This window comes from Tetrao urogallus (assembly GCF_951394365.1).
Source record: "Tetrao urogallus genome assembly, chromosome: 7".
Lineage (NCBI taxonomy): Eukaryota > Metazoa > Chordata > Aves > Galliformes > Phasianidae > Tetrao > Tetrao urogallus.
The window spans coordinates 45,899,024-45,921,260 of NC_136820.1; the positions used below are offsets into that span (position 1 = coordinate 45,899,024).

At 40.2% G+C, this 22,237-nt stretch overlaps 1 protein-coding gene across 1 annotated transcript in view; it reads right to left on the reverse strand.

Annotated features, from left to right (window-relative positions):
• Positions 1-1,402: 1,402 nt before the first annotated feature.
• The window catches only part of SCN5A (sodium voltage-gated channel alpha subunit 5), a gene marked incomplete at both ends in the record, with an annotated part of 163,098 nt that continues 142,263 nt past the window's right edge, over positions 1,403-22,237 (reverse strand). Inside the window, 7 exons of the mRNA XM_079538187.1 lie at positions 1,403-2,637; positions 3,894-4,164; positions 4,620-4,720; positions 4,976-5,117; positions 6,393-6,446; positions 13,452-13,733; positions 19,413-19,535. Coding sequence (XP_079394313.1) covers positions 1,403-2,637; positions 3,894-4,164; positions 4,620-4,720; positions 4,976-5,117; positions 6,393-6,446; positions 13,452-13,733; positions 19,413-19,535 — 2,208 coding nt within the window. The remainder of the gene's footprint in view (positions 2,638-3,893; positions 4,165-4,619; positions 4,721-4,975; positions 5,118-6,392; positions 6,447-13,451; positions 13,734-19,412; positions 19,536-22,237) is intronic.

Below are 22,237 nucleotides of genomic sequence, written 5' to 3' on the forward strand. Positions count from 1 at the left end.
TAAATAATAAGCTATGTTAGCACATAAAACCTCTAATACTTTTCTACAGCCATGCATCCACCTTCCATTCTATTGTCATTTCTTTGGCCTGAAGCTGATGGATGCATCAGCTGTAAATATTCCTTTGCCTGCAGGAATGAGGATGTTTCTATTTTCTAGTGGACTCTTATCATTGGTTCCTGTATTTCTTGTCCTTCCCCAGTCATCTGTACCATCTGATGAAATGAAAGATGAACGCTGAGAAGAAAGGATTCAAAACCTTAGAGGTTACACACAGATCCAGGGGTGATTCCCCTCCAACCTTATTGAACACACTGCTGCAGCCATTCCTCATGACCCAATCAGTGTTGTTATGATTAATAATACTATTTTTGGAGTAATATTGATGCACAGAGTTTCCAAAAAGGCTGCTTAGCTCAGTGTTCCTGGGAAAACATAGCCTATCCCATGCTCTTAACTCTGCCAGCATAGACGGTGCCTTGAGCACTACACACAAGTGATGCACTACTTCTATGGCAAGTTTGATTGCAGTATTCAAAGCAGATTCTTGAAACAAACTAAAAAATTAGTGCTTTTATTAACAGGTTTACAAACAGAATCCATTACTCTCTGGGTTCCTGAAGGATAAAACAAGCAATTTCTCTTATGATTTTTGTCATCATTTCCTTCTCTGCTTTTTTTTTCTTTTTTTTTTTTTTCTTTCTTTCTTTTTCTGTTCCTGCTGATGAGCAGTTGCAAGTCCCAGCGGGGAGGGCTGAGTGTAATAAAGTTAAATGTTGCTAACTGGATGGTTTACTTTGCAACAACTTTCCTCTTCAAACAACCGGGATCCCGCAAATTCCTATTACCTCGACTCAGAGTTCATCATGAAGAGTGTAAGGATCATTAATCTCCATGGAAAAAGAGACTTTTTTAAGTAAAAAAATATCAAATATAATAAATTTATGAAAGACCATTCACAACATATACAGTAAGTGTTACATTTTGCTACAGCAGCTGTGATATATTTTTTTTCTTTTTAGAATGCAAGGTCATACATTGCCATAAGTAAACACACTAATATGAGTAAGACCTTAAATGAATGTATACAGCCAGGCTTTATCTGTGGATAGATATACACTGTGTTTACTGTTTTACAGTCTAGCATATTCCTATTCACACCATTGATATAACAGCCATGACCCTGCCAAGATTCTTCCTGTGCATATATAAATATAAATATTGAGCCAAGTCAAAAAGAGCAGGGTCAGAGGTTATATGACTTATTAGACTCCTGTAGTTAAGGGTAAAAACTCCACTGTTTCTTTCGCAACTAATGTTTAATAAAAAGGCTGCTTCAATTGTTGTGTAGTTACAGCATTACATTCTGTAAACAATATTTTAAAGCATTCTAAACAGACATTTAAACAATTGATTCTTTATCTCTGTCTGGTGAGAGCAAACAATCTATGGCCTCATCACTTTTGCTCGAGTCTGTCAACTTCAGCTGGAGATTCTCGCTTGTACCTCTGGTAACGCTGTCGTAGGACGGAGGGAAGGACGTGGAGGACAGGGTTTCTGATTTGTCTATTGGCCTGCCATAGTTTTCGTTCATCATGAATGCAATGAGACCCTCCTTCTCGGGTGCATCGTCCTCGAGGATGCTGCCATCAAAAGTTCTGTGTCGGTACAAGTAAGACGCCTGCTTCATTGAGCGCCGAAACAAATGTCTCCTGTAGGCGCGCTGGATGATGATGGCTGAGACCTCTTCTTGTTTCCGTCTGAGAGTTGTTGTTATTGGTTCGTAAGAGATCTTGGATGGATTCGCCGCCATGAACTTTTCTTCCATTTGTATTTTAAGGGCATCCATCTCCCCAGATTCTCCTAGCACCCTTTTTGTAAAAGCAAACAAAATATCCAAGCAATGGATCCTATCTCCACTGACCATGGGCAGGTCCATTGCTATGAGTTTGATTTTGTTTGGTTTTGCTATGCGCAAAGGTTCTGACAGTGCATCTGCAAAGTCTGAAAGTGCAGAATACTCAATAAATTGAGTGGCTTCAGGGTCAAACTTCTCCCAGATTTCATAGAACATATCAAAATCATCCTCACTTAGAGGCTCTGTACTTTCCTCAGTGGCTACACTGAAGTTCTCTAAAATAATGGCTATATACATGTTTACAACAATGAGAAATGATATAATGATATAAGTAACAAAGAATAAAATCCCTACAGCAGGACTTCCACAGTCTCCCTTTGAACCATTTGCATTTGGAAGGTTTGGGTCGCAATATGGTGGTCCAGTGTTCAAAATAGGATTGAGAAGACCATCCCAGCCAGCTGACGTTGTGATTTGGAAGAGACAGAGCATGCTGTTAGCAAAAGTTTGGAAGTTGAACATGTCATCAATCCCATACTCCTTCTTAACATAGGCAAAGTTAGCCATGCCAAAAATGGCATAAATGAACATGACCAGAAAAAGCAGGAGGCCAATGTTGAACAGAGCAGGTAGGGACATCATTAAGGCAAAAAGGAGAGTTCGAATTCCTTTGGCTCCCCGGATGAGTCTTAGGATCCGGCCAATTCGAGCCAAGCGAATGACTCTGAAGAGCGTGGGAGAGAAAAAGTATTTCTGAATGATGTCAGAAAGTACGGTGCCTTGAAAAGAAAAGACAAACAGCAAGTTATTACCTTGGAAATAATCCCTGATTCCCTCTAAAGAAATCGATGAGGATTACGGAAAAAAATCAATGAAAAGTTCTGCAAACTGGAAGACCTAAGATAAAGGGAATGGCATTATCGTTAGCATTTTCACGGTCTCTTAATCCATGCAAATTTTGTGGAGACACTGAGCAAAGGTGTCAATGGTAGTTACAGTTTTATAAAGGGAAAAGTCAACTATTGGGAATGAGAAACCAGAATCAGGTCAGACAGGACACAACTATCTGCAGCTTTTGGTCATGAGCCATTTATCTGGAGTACAGCTGGTCATGAGTTTTCTGATTTGAAAATATTTTTGTTAGCAAAATGTTAGCAAGTCAACAAGTTCTGTGATTCAACACTGTGTGCTGGGTCTGTTTTCATGAGCAATAACCAAAATGGTGCAAATTCCTACTGAACATTGGCTTGGTTGCTTGCTGATTAGTTTTTCTAGTCTCCCTGATGAGCTGGGAAAGAACTAAGGGCTAAGGCTACTCTAGCAAAAAATAAGCTTGCATTCCTGTGGCTAAACTCTCTTCCCTGCAGAGGCCAGATTGTCTACTGTCAGCAGTCTCCAGATGCAGTAAGACATGGCCAGCTCATGCCATCTCATCCCCTACTTGGGAGAGGCTTATTGGGCATGGCCCAACTCCTCTGACACTGAAACAACCTGGTAGATCATGGGACACAGCTATGGGCAACACAATGGCTCTGCTTAACTGGCTGCCATGGACATGCCCACAGCATGAAGGCTCTGATAACAGCTGTGTGACAGTGATGTTCCCTATACATTCACAGAGCTGAGAGCAGCCAAATTCACTGCGCCTACCCACAGCTCACCTGAAGAACTTTTTCACACTTATGTAATAAAAGGTGAATATCAAAGTAATAGCAATTTGCATGTGCCCTTTTCATGCGGCTTTTTTACTTCTCTGACTTAGACTGTTATGGCTGAAGTGCATGCTGCTGGTTCTGGACCACGTTTTATGTTTATGCCCATTGAAATCAGTACTGTAGTATGATACAACAAATCTGTTATCTTCATCACTGCTGTCAGAGTGTTTGAGTGTATTTAAATATTAAAAATCACTTAGAATCCAGTTCTCTGAATGATTTTTTTTCCCCACAAATCTTTCAACTCTCTAATTAAGCTTACATTCACCTTTTAAGCTTAAGTGTGTTTAAGTGCTTCTCTGCCATTCAGATTCACCTACCTACGATAGACAGAATCACGACGACAAAGTCAAAGATGTTCCAACCATTGGTGAAGTAGTAGTGTCGTAGTGCCAGCATTTTGAAGATGCACTCCCCAGTGAAGATGGCAACAAAAAGCATATTGATTTTGTGGAGGATGTTCACTTTTTCCTGACTTTGATCATCTGTTTCTACCATCATGGTAACCATGTTAAGGCAGATGAGAATCATGATGGAGACATCAAAGGCTTGTTTTGAGACAACATCAAAAATAAAACCTTGGTATTTGTTCTGGAGGAAAGAAAAGAATTGTTAGTTAGGAGATTTGAACCATGTCAAAATGATGACATGATTTTGTGATTCATCAGGAAGCAGTGGAAAATAGACTATATACCAGCACTTCAGAAACAAGAAGATGATGATGGATAGTTGGATGATAGAGTTTTCAAACCCATTTACGCCTAGTGATTCTTGAAACTACTGAAAAAAGACACTGGATCGAGGCCATGAATTCATTCAGTGCAGACATGTGGCCACTGGAATGACTGCATATGTAAATTGGATTTTTAGTCAATACAGCAGAACAGTGGAAATTCTATACTACACAGGAAAGTAGGATTGCAAATACTGTCAAAAAATCATAAAATGTAGAAGAAAAGTGGCTTTCATCTGGGAAGTGGGATAGCATTTATTCTATTAAATAAATCTCTATTACACGTTATTCAACTGAATTATGCCATTCTTACCAGTGGTCTTGGGATTGGCTTTTGAGGTTTCTTAGATCCCAACTTTTTCATTGCATTATAGTACTTTTTCTGTTCTTCTGTCATAAAGATGTCCTGGCCACCTAAGTATAGGATGAGAAAAACACTGTTATTTCCAATGAAAAGAGCCCCACTGCCTCCATCCAAAATCCAAGGCTGCATTTTCTTCTGCTGTGGGGAGATGAGGGACTGCTACAACTCTGATTTTGTAGAATTCTCACAGAACAGTTGTGCTAATGTTAATCATGTGGATAATGTGGCAAAGCTGCTGCTTATAAATCGATCTCTTGGCCTTGTCTCAGCAGTGATCACAAGATGATGTGCAGCATATTCAATACTTATCTTTTTCTTCTGTTGGTTGAAATTGTCTATGATTACACCAATGAAGAGGTTCAGTGTGAAGAAAGACCCGAAGATGATGAAAATCACAAAGTACAGGTACATGTATAAATTACATTCCCATTCAGGCTGCTCCTCACACTGCAGAGGGAGAAGGGAAAACATGAAAATGACACCAGATCTGCACAAATCAAAATATTAATGCGGTCCAAAGAAAACTATCCATCAGCAACAAAGATTATGAAAGAGGAAAAACAATGCAACTCCCACTAGCAGAGTCAGCGCTCTCTGGTATCTGAAATGGCATGTTTAATTCAGCTCTATTTTATAATACTGTCAACAGCAATCACTCTGCCTCAAAAAGTGCAACTTCAGAATAAATCCTATAAAATGTTCTCAGTTTGAACACAGAGGGGAAAAGAATCGATCTTCTGGTTATCGCTCATCTTATATGAACTAATGGCACTTGGAAAGAAACAAAAGTAGGATCACAGCAAAATTAGATGCCACTGAAAAACACTGGATTTAGAGTGAATGTGTTTAGAATTATATCTTCTTAATAGAGACTTCAATATGCAAATCATTTTGATAACAGTGCTGACATCAGCAAGAATTTTTCCAAGAAAGAACAGTATCCGAAAAACCTGTAGCACAATCCTGGCATCTGAAATCCACAGAGTTCTGGGTTATCATCAGCTTATCCATCTCAGATAGAATGGAGAAAGGAAAAAATCAGGGTGTTTCAAAGGAGCCCAGTGGCACTATGGGTGGCTCTGGCTTTCCAAATCTTTTTCGTGCGTAAATCAACATCATGCAAAAGTGATCCTCTGTTAATGCCATGAGGTTTTTCCAACATTTGTCCTTCCCTTCAAGGCTTGACTCCCTGTTGGTCAGTTCAACCTGACTAAATCTCATTCATGAGTACTTATCTCAACATTCAACAGTAAGTGTAATCTCGTGCCTTAAATTAATTAAAAGAGGGAAAGGAGACAATGCCTCCTTCCATTAAAAACAAATACCAAAACTTAAAAAATCCCAGTGCTTCTCAAGAGGTTCCTGTAATTAAAAATTCAATTCATGGCAAATACGGCAGTCAATGGGGAGAGTGGAAGAAACAGAAGAGACAATTTAGGTCTTTTGGTAGATTCAGCCTCACTCTGGAGATGCCTCTCTGTGCTGGGAGTTTTCCAGGACAAACAGATGAATTAATTGAATAAATCTGTGGGCTGCATTTGATTTAATTTCAGGGTCGTGAGACTTCAGTGCCACCTGCAAAAAATGAAGGTCTGCAATAGGCTCAAGCAGAGTAAAATAGAACTGGCAGCCTGCGTGTATTTTTGCTGCTGTTGCTAAACATCCTGAATGTGGCAAATGTCAATGGAAAAGGAAATAATCTCTTTCACTGTTGTGACCTACCTCTCGTGAATCCACTGCTGCATACATAATATCCATCCACCCTTTAAATGTGGCCTGAAAAGAAACCACAAAATACATAATTGAGCATATTAAATTAGCATATCTGGAAATGATGGTATCATCATTGTGATGACTTTCTAAAACACAGTGTTGAGTATGTATGTTCTTCATAACTAATGAATTGCTTCTCCTTTAAAGTAAAGTGTATCCATCAGTTGATGCTCAGTTAGTCATTTAAAATCATATATAAGAACATGATATATGATGCAATTATAGGGGTAGAACAGAGGCTTTTAATAGAAGTGGGGAACATGGCAATTAAGCCTTCTGAAGCTGAGCAGGAACTTCTTTATACTTTAACAAGCTCAAACCAGCAAGAAGCTGGACTCCATAGGGCAACTCAGAGTGCCTGTACCACACAGGTCTCAGGCCAGGGAAGGTGGATTCCATCTCTAACACTCATTCAGACTGACAAGCATTGGGTACATTTTGGGGTCCCACTGAATCTTGGATTCTGCCCTCTTAAAAGAGGGCATATAAACAGTGTAAATCGAGGCAACATCAAAGCCTATGGAGTTGCATGAATCATTGCTGGCTTGAAAGTCACAAGGGCAATCGGCACCTGGTGTGAGCCTGGCCAAGGACAATCAGCCTGCTTCACAATTCAGGTATGCCTTTTTTAAAATATGAAAATAAAAATTGTCTAATTATTTTCTAATTATTAAAAAAATACGTAAGATTTAAACAAGGACAGCCTCCTTACTGAAGCCCGTAATAAAAACAGAGGTGTGTCAGTTCCTAGAAGAAACACAAGTGATTTTAGTTATTCGGTAGCAAAAGCATGGCTCTTTGCTGTCAATATTTGCCTCTCATTAGACACAGACTGATAGCAAACATATCTGGCTTCAGTCTGGCTCTGGTCTAAGCCACATTACCTTTATAATTGTCTGCTAGGGTTGTTTCTCATTTGACTTCTGACCTACTTAGACTTACACTGCATATAAAATCAGTGAGTAGATAACGAGGCACTTTTAGATGTACTGATTTAATTGGATTTACGCTAGCATGCATGACCCACACCCAGTATTTTTTTAAATCCTACTGACAGCTAGGTTGAATTTTCTCCATGTTGTGCAGGCATGCAATTCCAGACAACGTTATATGGAATTTAGGCAGGAATTCCCAGCAGAAACCCAGCCATTTGTGCTGAGCTGGATATATCCAGTGGTTTTAGAAACGCTCCATTATCCACTCTGTTATTAAATTAAATCCTGGAGGTAATGCTGTTATTCCCTTTTCCACTGAACACTACCAATTCAAAGGAAAACGTACCTGAGGTCAACCATGTTTATTCCTCAAGAAAGAATATATAAAATAATGTATGAGAGAGTACGTTTGTTTCCATCTACCGAATAAAAAAAGATTAACCTCCTGAATCAGAACTCTGGAAAATCTGTGCTGTGTCACAGTGTATTAGAACACACCTCAGATGTAATGTATGTACAGGAATAATCAGCTGTTATTTCTTTAAACCTGACACATTGATCTTCTTTAACTGTTCTAATATTTTCCTTTTTCACTGTTCTCTCTCTAATCTGCTGAATGATTTCCTGGTGTCATCACAGTCACTTTCAATTTCAAGCTCAAACTGCTCTTCAGGAAGAGTGGATGGGATGCAATGAGAAATCCTTTTGCTCATGGCACAAAATGATATGATCTTAGTCTACACTTTTCTCCCACTTGTGAGGGAATGTTTCCTCTGGAGGAGCTATTTTGCCCCTCGACGTGTACCACAGAAGCAAGAGACAATTGTAAGTTTGCAATGAAAACAGATGATGAAATGACCTGATGGAAATAAATATTAAGAGAATGAAGAGCAGCAATTTTCTGCTTTTTCCCAGTAGTCCAGAAGGAGGAGAAGAAAAAATCTCCCAGGCTTCTGGAAAGCTTCCCTAGGCATTTCATCTGCAGAGGGTAAGAAGTACTGAGAATTAAAGAAATACAGCACTGGGAAAAGAAATTATCTGGAATTAGTAACCACTTACACTCCGGATAAGGAAGTGACAAAATCTTCATGGGAGTGTTCGTGATATTATCCTGCCTGGAAGCTATCCAGAGAAGCACCATTTTTACTGAAACTGTCATGTGATGAGATTATCTACAGATACAATCCTGGGATGGGATTACGTTCTGTTATTTGACTGATGGTTGAAGCTGCAATGCAGAAAATGAGTGGGGAGGAGGAGAGGAGGGACGGCACTGGGTGCCCTTAAACCATTGTAAAACCAAATGGTACCTTAAAATAAATCAAGCCTTCAAATTTGCCTGGGGGAACAATTTTTTTTTTTTTTTCTTTTGTTCTAGAAAAAGGCTGCAATACTGCAGTAAAAACAACTGGTTTAGAAGACAGAAATATTGGTCCTTGCATTTCTGAAATGCTTCTTCAAGCATTCTCACTGTTGGCAGACACTTCTGAAAGCTAAGAGAGATGCCAACACTACAGCCAAATTACACGTATTCAAGATGGCTGCACCAACTCCATTCTCCTTTCTTTTTTTTTTTTTTTCATTCCATTCAATTTTATACAAAATATTCATCTCACATTTATTTTGCTGATGAGGAGGGCATTATTGAGAACTGGAAACACCAGAGTATCTAAGACATTTGCATGGCTGCTGGGCTCTGCTCACTTTGAGAGCACTTGTGGAACTGCTGCTTGCTTCCGATCTTTGGATACACAGAGAAACCTTTATGGTTGTTCCAAAATAAGGTTTGTTCAGAAGTACACTGATTTTTTGAGCATTTTGCAGCTACAGTGAGGGTAAAATGCAGCATGTTGTTTAGCAAAGCGCAAAAGATCATGTAACCTGGTAAACTTGGACACCTCCCGCTATCTTGTGATCATTCTGTAGCTGATTTACCAGCTCAGTCATGACTTCCCATCTGCCTGAAGGACTGATTTAACTCTACAGCTCCTGATTGGTGTACTGGTCTTAGAGTGCTCCCATCATCTTTTATTCCCTATCTGGAGACCCAGAGTGACAAAGAGTAGTAGGATCTGATTGATGTAAGTCTGTTCCCATTCAAGAACAAGATCTTTTCCTCTCTCCATGAATAAGATACTTCCCTTACTTGTAGAGTAAGACTACATCTTACTTTAGTCATCTGTTGTGAGACAGTCTTTAGTGAGCCTGAGAAACTTAATACTGGAATGACCACTTCAGTGGTATTAGTTAAGGCATCTTCAAAACAGCACTGATCCTCAGTGAGGTAGGAAAAGAGCAAATGCTGTTTGGAAAAAGTTTCATGAACTTGTCAATGGCATTATCAGCAAGTTTGCCTCTAGATAGCAGAAAGCCTTAAGGGTGCTGTAGTAGCAGCTTTTCATTTCTTTCAAACGTGCTGTAGAAGTGAAGACAGAACGTCAGGCAGACTGAGTTTGTTTTACATATTTCCATTTGGATTTTCAAACATATATCCAGGCATCCAAGGGTAATTCAGAGTCATTTAAAGAAGCTGAAAATGTCAACACTCAAGAGACAAGCCCCACTTAAAAGCTCATATTTTGCATCCCTGAGGGTGGTAACCAAAATGCTTATCTCATCATTACTACACAGTGTCTCGGCACACACAAAGATGCAGCACGTATCTGTTCTTTTAGGAGAGCTGCACTGTTAACTGATCCCCTGCAATTCCTACAACAGTTTGCCCATGAAATGTGAGCTCATATGGAGCATATTTGGCAAGAAGTGCCTGTAACTGACACTCCTCGGCTGGAGTCTGGCAAAAGAGATCCAGATGTTTGGGCCCATTTTCTGTGGGTGTCATCTTTACACTTTATTGTCTAAGCCTGTCGTTAGCAGCAGACAGAAGAGCTCCAGGTGCACGACGAAAGTCAAAATCAATACCCTAATGGCATCTGGCTCCTGCTCTTTCTCCTGGAGGAAGGAGCCAGCATCTGCCATAGAAGCCGAGCAAGGTTTTAAGACTCCTTCTCTCCCTGCCATAATGAGCTTGTCCAGCCTGCACAGACTCCATGGCTATGGCACTTCTTTTGTACTTCTGCAAGTTTCTGTTTAGCAAACTGTTCTGGCACTTACTTTCTGTACTTCTGTACATCTGCATCTACAGCAAGTCTGCAGACAACACCAAGCTAGAGGGAAGGGATGCCATCCAGAGAGACCTGAACAGCCTTGAGAGGCAGACCCATTCCAACCTCATGAAGCTCAACAAGGCCAAGTGCAAGGTCCTGCACCAGGGTCAGGGCAATCCCAAGTACAGATACATATTGGGCAGAGAATGGCTTGAGAACAGCCCTGAAGAGAAGGATTTGGGAGTCTCAGTTGATGAAGGACTCAGCATGAGCCTGCACTGCGTGCTTGCAGCCCAGAAGGCCAACCATATCCTGGGTTGCATCAAGAGAAGTGTGACCAGCAGGTCGAGGAAAGTGATTCTGGCCCTATACTCTGCCCTCGTGATACCCCACCTGGAGTACAGTGCCCAGTTCTGGAGCCCCCAACACAGGAAGGACATGGAGCTGTAGGAGCAAGTCCAGAGGAGAGCCATGAAGATGTTCAGAGGGTTGGACTAGATATTAGAAAGAAATTCTTTACTGTTTACTTGGTGAGACACTGGAACAGGTTGCCCAGTCGGGCTGTGGATGTCCCCTCCTTGGAAGCATTCAAGGCCAGACTGGATGGGGCTGTGAGCAACCTGGTCTAGAGGGAGGTGTCCGTGCCTATAGCCAAGGAGCTGGAACCAGGTGACCTTAATGTCCCCTCCAACCCAAGCCATTCTATGATTCTATGATTAAGTGGAAACTCTACTTCTCTGCTATCCAGTATAAGATCATAGGTTTGAAAGAAACATGCAGGGCCAGCAAGTCCAACTTCTGTTGAAAAACAGCAGTACCAGGCTATTCCTTTGATAATAATAACACATTCCTAATGTGTTAAGCTCCAACTTATGACCAATTACGTTCATCTAGTTCTAACCCTCAGGCGTGGGCAGAGGTGCCAAAGACTGCATCAGGCAATAGATCACGTTTCCCAGAGCACCATCCATCATGGCCCTGAACACCTCCAGAGATGAGACACCATCTAGAATTTCAGTGCATATCTGATGGAAGCTGCTCAGGTCTCTGTTCATTATATTTACTTAGAGTCAGGTCTCATGAACTTGACTAGTAGAGAGAAGTCTGAATGTCTCCTTATTTCTAGGATTCTTTAGGAAAAAAGAAATATATATATATATATATATATATAAGGTGTATCTTCTGATGCATTTTTATTTCACCAAAAAAAATGAGGCATCTGGAATGCAGTCATGGAGGAGATAAGCTTCAGGTGAGGCACAGTATTTTAAACCTGGAAATTTTTGCTCAGCTAGATTAGGTGTCAAAGTAGAAGACAAAGAAATCACTATATAGAACGGAAAATCTAATTAAAGCTGTTAAAAGTGAGTTAATCTACCCTGCATGAGTGAGCTGAATATCATAATTACATGCAAAAGATAAAAGTGCTTGCTCTCAGTTCAACTTTATGACATGAAAAGAACCCTAAATGGCTATGCCATTCCAACCCTGCTGCTTTCCAGAGAGCATGAAAGCAAAGTCTCCATTGACAGGGGTCAAAAAATCACACACTCAAGTGTATGTGTACCAAGAACAGAAAACACAAGTATATAATAATAATCATTTCTAGAAGAAAGAGAGCTACTTCATGAAGATATTTCATGTGCCAGTGATACAGGAAAAAAAACATTTGGCAGAAAGAATATTTGCATTTGGTGATACAATAGAAGCAGAAGATAGGATAAGGGACTTGTGGGAGGTCCACATATTCTTTGAAGGACAGATGGTGGATGTCTAAGACAACTGAACTGAGCAACTGAGCACCCAGCATGCAAGATTTTATCTATGAAGTGATGAGTACCATCGCAGACACTTCTAAACAGCAACATCCATGTCCAAGGATATATAGCAAGGTATTGGTTTCACTCTTGGTACATAAAATGCAATATAGCCAGCACTTCTAGCATTCATCCATTCCTTGCAATCACTAGGCTTCAGAGAAAATTAGGAGCAACAGAAATAAATATCATTATCACCACTTTACATGAGGGCCCCATGGAACTGAAACGGAAAACAATTTGCCTAAGATCACACAGCAGGCCAGTGACAGAGCATGGACAACAGGATGGCTCTCCTGTGGCTTTATCCATTAGGCTCTGCTGTCATACAGCACGTTCAGTCTCTGTGTACATAACCTGTTTATCCATGTTCTACATTTCCTGCTGAAAAAGGTCATAAAAGTGGCTCATGTTGTCTTTATAGATCAAATACTGCAGTCAGCTTTGAACCTCAACAAGATTCTTTAATATGCTTTCTCCGGTCTTGGAGAGAGACCAGAGTCCCTGGAGTTCCAACAGTCTGATCAGCACCACGTTTCACAGTTAAGTTCAAGCTGACTCATTATATTTAGCAGGAGGAAATGAGGATGAGTATTCAGAATGAGAGCCACCGGTGTCCTTCTCAAACACCACTGACAGATTCCTCTGCAACTCCAGCTTTGTGCAGTGACTTCATCTGAGTAACTGAAGGTGCTGGAGGTTTATTTTTTTCTGACAAGGAAATAATGAAGGTTCAAGTGATTCAGGAAGGCCAGCGGACTCTGCCCATGTGAACAGTCCTTCCTGCACCAAGACTATTTGTTTCTGGATCTGAACTTTGCTCTGGATTGAAAAATTGAAAAAAAAAAAAAAAAAAAAAAAAAAAAAAGTATTTAATTCACTTCAATAGTTCAATCACTTCCCAGAGGACTTACATTAGTGATGCACCAGAAACTCAGAATAAAACCAGAAGCTGCCATAAATATCTCTAGGCCAAATTAATATGCCGTATATGAATAATTTTCACTTGAGAAAAGGAATTCCCCTGATGAATAAGGCTGAGCAAAAGAAGAAGACTGCAGAGATTAACCTGATCCTATGGTGTGATAATATCAACGGGAACAAGCAACATTTGTGCATCAGATTTTACTTTCAGGTCATTGTACTTACCACTTGCAGGAGAGCCAGGTACCCAGCGCCAACGTTATCAAAGTTCACCTTAACTTTTGTCCAGTAAAATGTGCCAGAAACGTTATAGAGTATGCAGTCACTCATGTTGTTAATAATTTTAGAGTCTAAAGGCATATCTCCTTCTGTCTTATTAATGCACTTCCCAAACTTCCCAGCAAACAGGTTGACTCCCATGATGCTAAAGATGAGCCAGAAGATGAGGCAGACGAGCAGAACGTTCATGATGGAAGGGATGGCTCCCACAAGGGCATTGACCACCACCTTGAGTGAAATGCGGGAGAAAAAAACAACATTACTTACATTTTTTCTGAAGAAAAAAAAGTAATTTCTAGAGGGATGACATTTTTTCCAGATGCATCTTTTAATTCAGAAGCAATCTGCAAAGTAACCGTGACCTCCCAGATCCTACTGGATAATACACTTCAGTCAGATCACTTTTAATAATCATGCAATTAATCGCAAATTACAGGGCTACATCAGTGTCTCAAATAGACCACAGAAAAAAAATCTGAAATCTTTTACTGAGCTTGGGCCTCCATACTGCTTAGGCTATGAACTCTAGCTGTGATAAATTTTGCTGCACTAAACCAAAGTCTGCTATCTGGTCAACACAAATGATTAAAACAGGGAAAGCATTATAATGTAACAAAAAGATGACTTCACGTTTTCCCATGACGTGCTGTAAAGATCCACTACACCAACCCAGGCAGAGCTGTAACTCCCAGTTTAAAACCATACATAAGAATTCAGGTAAGCAGACTCTAAAATCTTTGCCTTCTCTTTCTATATTTTTGAAACTGAAACAAGGTGATATTGGTCCACAAAAACAGAATTTTAATCAGTTGTGAATCTGATTACTGAAAATGTCAGTTTTTGCTTTTCTTGTATTACTGTCAAGCTTTCTGCCAAGGAAATAATGTACAGCATGTATAGCAGCAGCATCATTTACAATACAAAATACAAAATTACATAATAAAAATCCAGATTTGTCTTTTGTGCATTTATGAACGAAGCTAATTTTTACATAGAAAAAACTGTCTGACGTTATTTTATTTTCCTTCTATAAGGCCATTCTTAATTACTTCAATTACTGCCTTTTTCCCTCCTCCCAATCTTAACTTTCAGTTTTGAATGCTTTCCGTTCCTACTTTTATTGCTTTAAAACCAAGTTTTCTGCATTATCAAAAATGCCCAAAATTCCAAAATGCTTATTTGAAGACACTTTCAGCCTTTGTCAAAACAACTTTCACTCGTTTTCTATGAAGGACAAAGTTTCTGTTCAATTTCCATCTGTGCCAGCGCAAAGCCACAGGGCTGACGTCACATTTGCTTCTGCATCCACTTCCACCCATAACCCCATGACAGGGCACAGACATTGAGGTTCCAGCTCTGAAAGCCATGGCCATGCCTGCATCCCGCTTTTTCCCCTCTGCCGAATCATGTTCAGTGACTCAGAGATAATGAAACATGACACGAGACTGGAGCAAATCCTGCAACACCTCTCCAAATGAATTATGAAGAGAGGATTTGATTCTTCCCTCGCTGCTGCTGCTCTTACACCAGCCTGATGCCATCTGCTCTCCTGGAAATGCTCCTCATTTGCACTGGGACAAGTGAGAAGACTTAAAGACCTGAATATGTGAAGGCAAGTTATTATCATAAATTCCTGCTGAAAGTTTAGCTGCTCAACTTGCCATGGAAAGGCAATATCCATATGCTTGTTTAAAAATAGGTTTTGTACCTCTTCATTTCCATCAGTGCCTGATAGGGGGAACAACTTTCTCAGTGACTTCTAGAAACTGAGCCACCTCATGCCCAAATTCACGGTGGTATAAATGTTGCACCACTTGTGCCTAGTCCCCCTCCATCCTGATTGCATGGATCACCTTCCCAGATGAAGCTCCTTCAGATTTTAAATCCAGAAATAGATTTGCTCAATGTGTTAATCCCACCATTGCTATTGAGGCCACCAGACATACCGTAAATATTTCCAGGCCCCAGCTATAATTCCTAACCAAACTTGGGCATGGCTTTTGCAAAGATTTTTAATTTATACTGATTTTAAATGGTGGACCAAAAGGATGATGAGATTATCTACTCTTGGTATTCTTTGTTATAAGCAGGTGCCACATTTTTGTGTCAGGTTTGCTCAGCTTGAAACACTATTCACCTGCTGTTAGATATAAAATCATAGAAACATAGAATCATACAAACATGTATTCATAGAGTTAGGGAATAGTTTGAGTTAGAAGGGATCTTAAAGACTACCCAGCTCCAACCCCTGCCATGGGCAAGGATACTTCCCACCAGACCAGGATGCCCAAAGTTCCATCCAGTCTGTCCTTAAGCATCTCCACAGATGGGGCACCCAGAGCTCTCTGGGCAGCAGTGCCAGTGCCTCATTGATCTCTCAGTGAAAAATTCCTATTTCCTACTCCAAGCCCACCCTATTTCATTTTAAACCTGCTACTCTTGGCCCTATCATTGCACTCCATGATAAAGAGATATCCTCTCCTTTCATCCCAGTTTATGATGTGGAAGAGTTACCGCTGAATACTGCTTTGAGTAATTTAAAAACAGAGCTTCTTTCTAACTGCTGTGGTTCCTTTGGATTTCTAATAATGCTGGTAGCTCCCTGCAGAGACTTTCCCATTTTTAACAGCCCAGATCCAGCGCTTTGGAGGAATTCCAGTATTCCAATGCTGCCAACCAAGGAAGCACTGCCCTCTTCCACTGTTTGTGATGTTATTTCCCTGTATACTGAAGGATTGTAATAGTCACCTCCTTTATCAGACCTGCCCAAAAGGCTGTGTTGTGCTGTTTACCCCAATCCCTAAGTCCTTCTTATCTGCTGTTTTCCAAGAAACGTTCCCAGACTGACCTACTTTTCTGCTCCCGTAGTATACGATGTATGTGGTTTTATTAAAATGCATGTTGCACAACTGATCTGGTTTTCCCCGTGATCCAGATCAGTCAGTATAATTCCCTTATCTGTAATATCACTTACTATCCCGCTCACTTTGTGTCTTGTCAGCAAAGATGTTATATTTTCTTCCAGATGCTGCTAAAGTCCAGATTAAGGACAGTTCTTACTGCGACGGATCCCTCAACCTGGGACACTCATCACTGAATTTACAATGTCATCACTATTTACAATCACAATTTTCAGATCTGTCATCCATTTTAAATTAATTTTCTAGTATGTTTATTTGGCTTGGTATAAACCTTGTGTTTTGATCACAACTGTCCCGTAGTATCGGATTCCACTCTGTAATCCAAAGATATTATATCAGCAGTTACAGTCATCAGCATAATTTGTAATCAAATCAAAGGACCATATCAGTTGCACAATAATTATTTCCATGAAATCATGCTAACTAGCATTAATTATGCTATTTCTTTCCTGATGTATCTTGTAGCAACCTCTCCTTGACTTTGCCCAGTATCGGTTTCACATTAAACAGTCTATCATCATTCCACTTATCCTTTTGAAATGCTGCAATAACCTTTTTTGCTGGAAAGAGCCTTGCAGAGAATTGGAACCTCTGAAAGTAATGCCTGAGGGACAAGAGACAGAGAGACACAGAGACTGTGTAATTTGGGACAGGCAGACCTCAGTTAATTTACCATGGGCTCCAGCACGGTTTGGAATGCAGTAAGTGATGGGGCAGTGGTACATGCATGACATGATAGGGAGCTGTAGTTACTTCCTAAAGTATCTTCACTACATTTCTTCACTACAACGTCATTTCAGTAGAGCAGTTCTACTTTATCGTTATTCACTAAACTTGCGCTTTGCTGATACCTCTGGTATGATGAGAGGCATCATACCAAAGGCTGCTTCCAAATCACAGGTCTGAGGCCATCCATCAAACTGCTACACTGTGCCTTTGCCTCAGGATCAATTGCTTCCAAAATTCAGGTGCACCCATTTAGGTCTTTTGCTGCAGTAAGAACTTTCTTGCTCCTGCTCTCACCGGACAGAAATCCTTATTTAAGAAAAAATAAATTATACTAGAGCAAACTGTTATTTTCTTATTGTCAGTGTTTGCTTCTAACATTATCATGATTTAATTCATCACTGCACTGGCAATTTTCCCATGCATTCTGGAGCATACAAACTCCTAATAATGAAAGGTCTAACTATCCCTAGCCGTTTTAAGCGCAGTTAGACACACTAAAAACAAAATGATTTGTTTTTCCAATAGCACGCATTGTCAATTACACTTTATGATAGTTTACAAGCTAATTCACTATCTCTGATGGCTCAGAAAAACTGAATACATTTCAGTTGCAGCAATGGTACAGGGATGTGATCAAGCACCGGGTGGATGGCAGCTATGGACATCTTAGTGTAGATATTTGCTGGGCTGAAACAACATCATATGTCTACACCATGCAGGATGTCCAGGAAGCCAACTTCTTGCTGTTCTCAGAAAGCCTTTCAACAGAGCTGTGAACATTTTCATGTTATTTCTTTCCTATTGCAGTTTCTCATTTTTCCAGTGCTTTAGGCTACTCTGCCCACTGTTTTTAAGGATTGAATTCAATTTAATTAAACCGACACAAACTCATGAGGGAGTATTGTTATGTCAGCATAGAATACGTTGAAGGGGTTTTGCTTGAACTTGCAAATCTACCACTAGAAGCTCAGTCTTCATAAATCAGTTTTAAATTAATTTGCACATATCTCTCTGGTAGTTAAACTAGTGCAACTTCTACCGAAACAAACTTCTATTCAAGCTGTGCCTGCTTCATAAAACCTTTGAGTGAAGTCATAAGGTGGCATAAGATTAAGACCCTTAGCAACATCCATAGTGCGACATCACTTTGTACCAGCTGAGAATCTGAAGTTTACTACTGTTCTAATTTGTGGATAAACTTTAAAATACTGCCTGTGCTTGCTGAAAGGAGTGGTAGACAAAATAAAGCAGATTTGGTTGCCCAGATGAAGATGAATTTTGCTGATATTTATCTCAAAAGTAATGCAATTTAGAGAATCACAAGTTCTCTAGGACAAAGCAATATATCCTTAATATTGGTCATCCCAGAACAGGCAAACAATGGGCAAAGGGTTTTCATACCCATCACCATGTTTCTTTAGTTGGAGGTCAGGTTCTCCTAGACTCCTGTCTTACAGCAATGATACTGCAATGAGAGCAGTTAATTGCAAGGAGCTCCATGTTCACAAGTTCACAAGTTACATCTGATCATGAGAAAGATATGCAATCTGCAGGTAGCAATTATCAGTAACCTCTGCTGATAAGCCCTTAGTTCTCAGGTTACACATGGTGCAAAGAGTTAAACAAACATCTGGCCTGTGACTGATCAGTTCAGCAGATAGGTTACAAATAAACAGGTATGCTGCATACATGAAAAAGAGCAAAACTAAAAGACAGAACAACAACACAAGCTACACAGTTTTAATATCAGTCCTGATATCCCACTTTAAAACTCTGATCTGATCTGTTCAAATGAAAAGATTTTTCTATTCGTTTGCTTTCCATATCTTTGGCATTTTTAATTTTTGATTTAATTATTAGTGAAAAAGTCCTTAAGAACTTTCCCAGTCAGTCTTCTTTCAATACATGCCAAAGACAGGGAGTAAATTTGAAGCTTGGTTATTCCTCTGATGTGCCTTATAAAGCATACATAATTGCTAGCCAGATGCTTCCTCAGCCAAAAGGCAGTTTTCTGAAGTGAAATATGACAAGTTAGGCAGCAGGATTAGTTTATCATGACATCCACTAGAGGATAAAGCTGTAATGGTACAATTACAATCAAGACAAAGGAGAGACTTCTGATTTTGTTGTTTTGGGACAGCATTATCAATCATTTTCTTTAGCAGAAGAAATGAAGACTAGACCGAGTGCAACAGGGTCCTGTTACACGCTTGCTGTCATGCATTTCAACTTTGTTTGGTGCTTTGTGTGCTCTTACCCTCATCCCTTCAAACCGTGACAACGCTCTCAGTGGTCTCAGAGCTCGGAGGGTCCTGAGGGATTTAATGGGACCCATCTCGGAGTATCCAAGAGTGTTGGCTATGAGGCTTATTAAGGAGACCTGGATGAAGATACAAAGCAAAAATCCAAGCTGTTAGTATGCTTCTGCCACCTTCTTTCTCTTCTGCCTTTTCTTTCTGAAAAGTTAGTGGAACAGTGGAAATAAACACAGCTTTAAATGAGAGTCATTTAATTGGAACAACAGAAAATGAAGTTTTTACATCCTCACATATACAGAACTTGTACCAACTCACAAAACTTTTTTTTTTTTCCATTTTAAATGCAAACTTTATAGAATACACTTTCAAAGATGTTGGTTTTCTTTTAACTAAGCACAGAGAAATCTTCTCAATGTCAGCTTGCACAAAGTGGATGAGAAAAGAGATCACTGTTATGAAAGCAGCATTCTCTGACACCCATGCTGTAGTTTCCTTCATGCTTCTCAAGGTGTGTGTGCCTCTCCCACTACTGAAGACATGATGACTCATGTAAGTGCTATAATTTAGGGCTTTCCAGATGAAAGCACCTGTAAGATCTATCCATTTCCAGCTGTGATAAAAGATTTTAGTCTTACTGTTCAATTATCCATCTTACACTTACTCATTAGAAAACAAGTCTTCTAGATTGCTGATCTGATTTAATAACGTAGACTCTAAAATAATCCTGTTCATGGCTTTGAATCTGCACTTTTTCACTTTATTCTCGTTCCTGCACAGCCTCCAAACGGAAAAGAAGCTCAATTGGCACTCAGTGCTAAGGCCCATACATCTCAAAGGCTATTTCACTGAAACACATTTTGAAATATTTTCAAATCTGAAGGAATCATGGAAGGGTTTCAATGCTCTTCATGTTCTTGGAGCTTTCATACTGCCCACCTGTTTGTATTAAAAAAGGAACCAAAATGAATCTCCACATGGAGGTTCTCCAAAGGGCAACACTATGGCACATATTTATGCCTTTGGGGGAAAGATCAGTACAGAAAATGGCCTCAACCCCATAAAGCTTTGGAATTCCGTATCAAGAAAGGTAGGAGGTATGAGAAAAATACTATACTCAGTAGTAGAACCACAATCTGCACACTCATACACTTCAGAGTGATCTCATTCACTGTAAAATAAATGTACAGACTTATAATGAATCAATAAAGAGCACTCAACACCCTCCTTTGCTGGCTTTGCCCAGTGACTGCAAGTCAGATATTTTCAAGGTTTCCAACCTGCCCTGGTTATGTGCATCTGCACGCTTCCTCCTTCATCCCAGATTTACATCCTTAACTCCCTTTTCCATCAAGGCAGATGATGTCCTGTTCAAATCCTGCAGGACCAGACCTTGGATCTGAGCAGATTACCATTTTCTCTAGAGTGCCACAAATGTCACCCTGATACACATCACAGGTGCTGCTGTCCTCCTGACACAGATTTACACAGCATTAGATATCTATTCAGAGGATTAGGCCATGAAGCAGTGTGATATTTGGCCATGATTTACAAGGCTGGAGTCAGAACTGAGTTTGTGGCAAGTTGTTTAAATGCTCATCTGTTGGTTTTGAAGGTATCCCCGTCAAACATTATTTATAGGAGAATCACTAACCCACAGGCTTGGCCATTTGGACTTGATTAAAAGTGACCTGGAAGGTTATTTTTAGGAAATGAAAAAACAAGCGGTTTTCAAAATTGGTGCTGACTGCCCCACATAATCATAGCAAAAGGTGAAGTCAGCGGTTTCTGCAAGTTTTTTTTCCTGCTACAGCCTGGAGCTACTCTAAGCTTCTGCTTTTGTTCCCTGCTCAGTATGAGATCCTGCAGGCACCCAGAAAACACCAGCAGGACATGCATAGCCTCCACGTTCATGATACTGCTCATATTTCTAATCCTCCCAGTATCAGTTTGCAAATGGTTTTGTTGCATTTTCAGACAAGAATATCTGTAAGGACCAGACAGCACTAGATCATTATGGGGCTCAGGAGAATCCTAAGAAATCCTACTGTCTTAAGTGTTTCCCAGAAAACACACAATTTGCTGTTGGGTTTGAGATTTCTTTTGCATGGCACATATGATAGTGGGGAAGCTACGGAGTCTCCCTCCTCCTCCTGTGCACCTCTTCTGATCTAAGATGCCTTTTAATTGTTCTTATTTGCAGGTGCTCTCCTTCCAACATCGTCTTTGTGGTACTTCCTAGAACCTGCTAGATCTTACTAAGAAGCTTTCACAGTTTTCTATTTAAATCTTCCTTTCCTTCCCCTAATCAAGTAACAGTACCCTCCACTTTGGCTCTAGGCTACTCCACATCCCTTTTAATTCTTGATTTTTTTGGTTCCTCTGAAGTCCCCAAGACGATGCTTTCATTGGAGTCTGCTATCATGAGCCCCAGTTCACAACCTAGTCAGCAATGAGAGTCTGTAAGGCTGCAAATGGGTCCTCCTAAACCAGAGATGGGATCCTTCCTCTACAGACATTAATGGCAGAAGTCACAGAATCACAGAATTATAGGGGTTGGAAGGGACCTCCAGAGATCATCGAGTCCAATCCCCCTGCCAAAGCAGGTTCCCTACACCAGGTCGCACAGGTAGGCATCCAGGCAGGTCCATGGGCAGGGATTTCAGTCACAAGACAGCTCTTCAGCACAGCCCAACAAGAACTCAACCTCAGCACTCTCAGTAACTTCGCAAAAAGAATTCCACCCTAAAAGAGGGGAAGCCCCTGAAAAAAGCAGCATTTCGTACCTCAATGGCAGAGTTGAGTTTCCCAGTAAATCCCAGGCTTT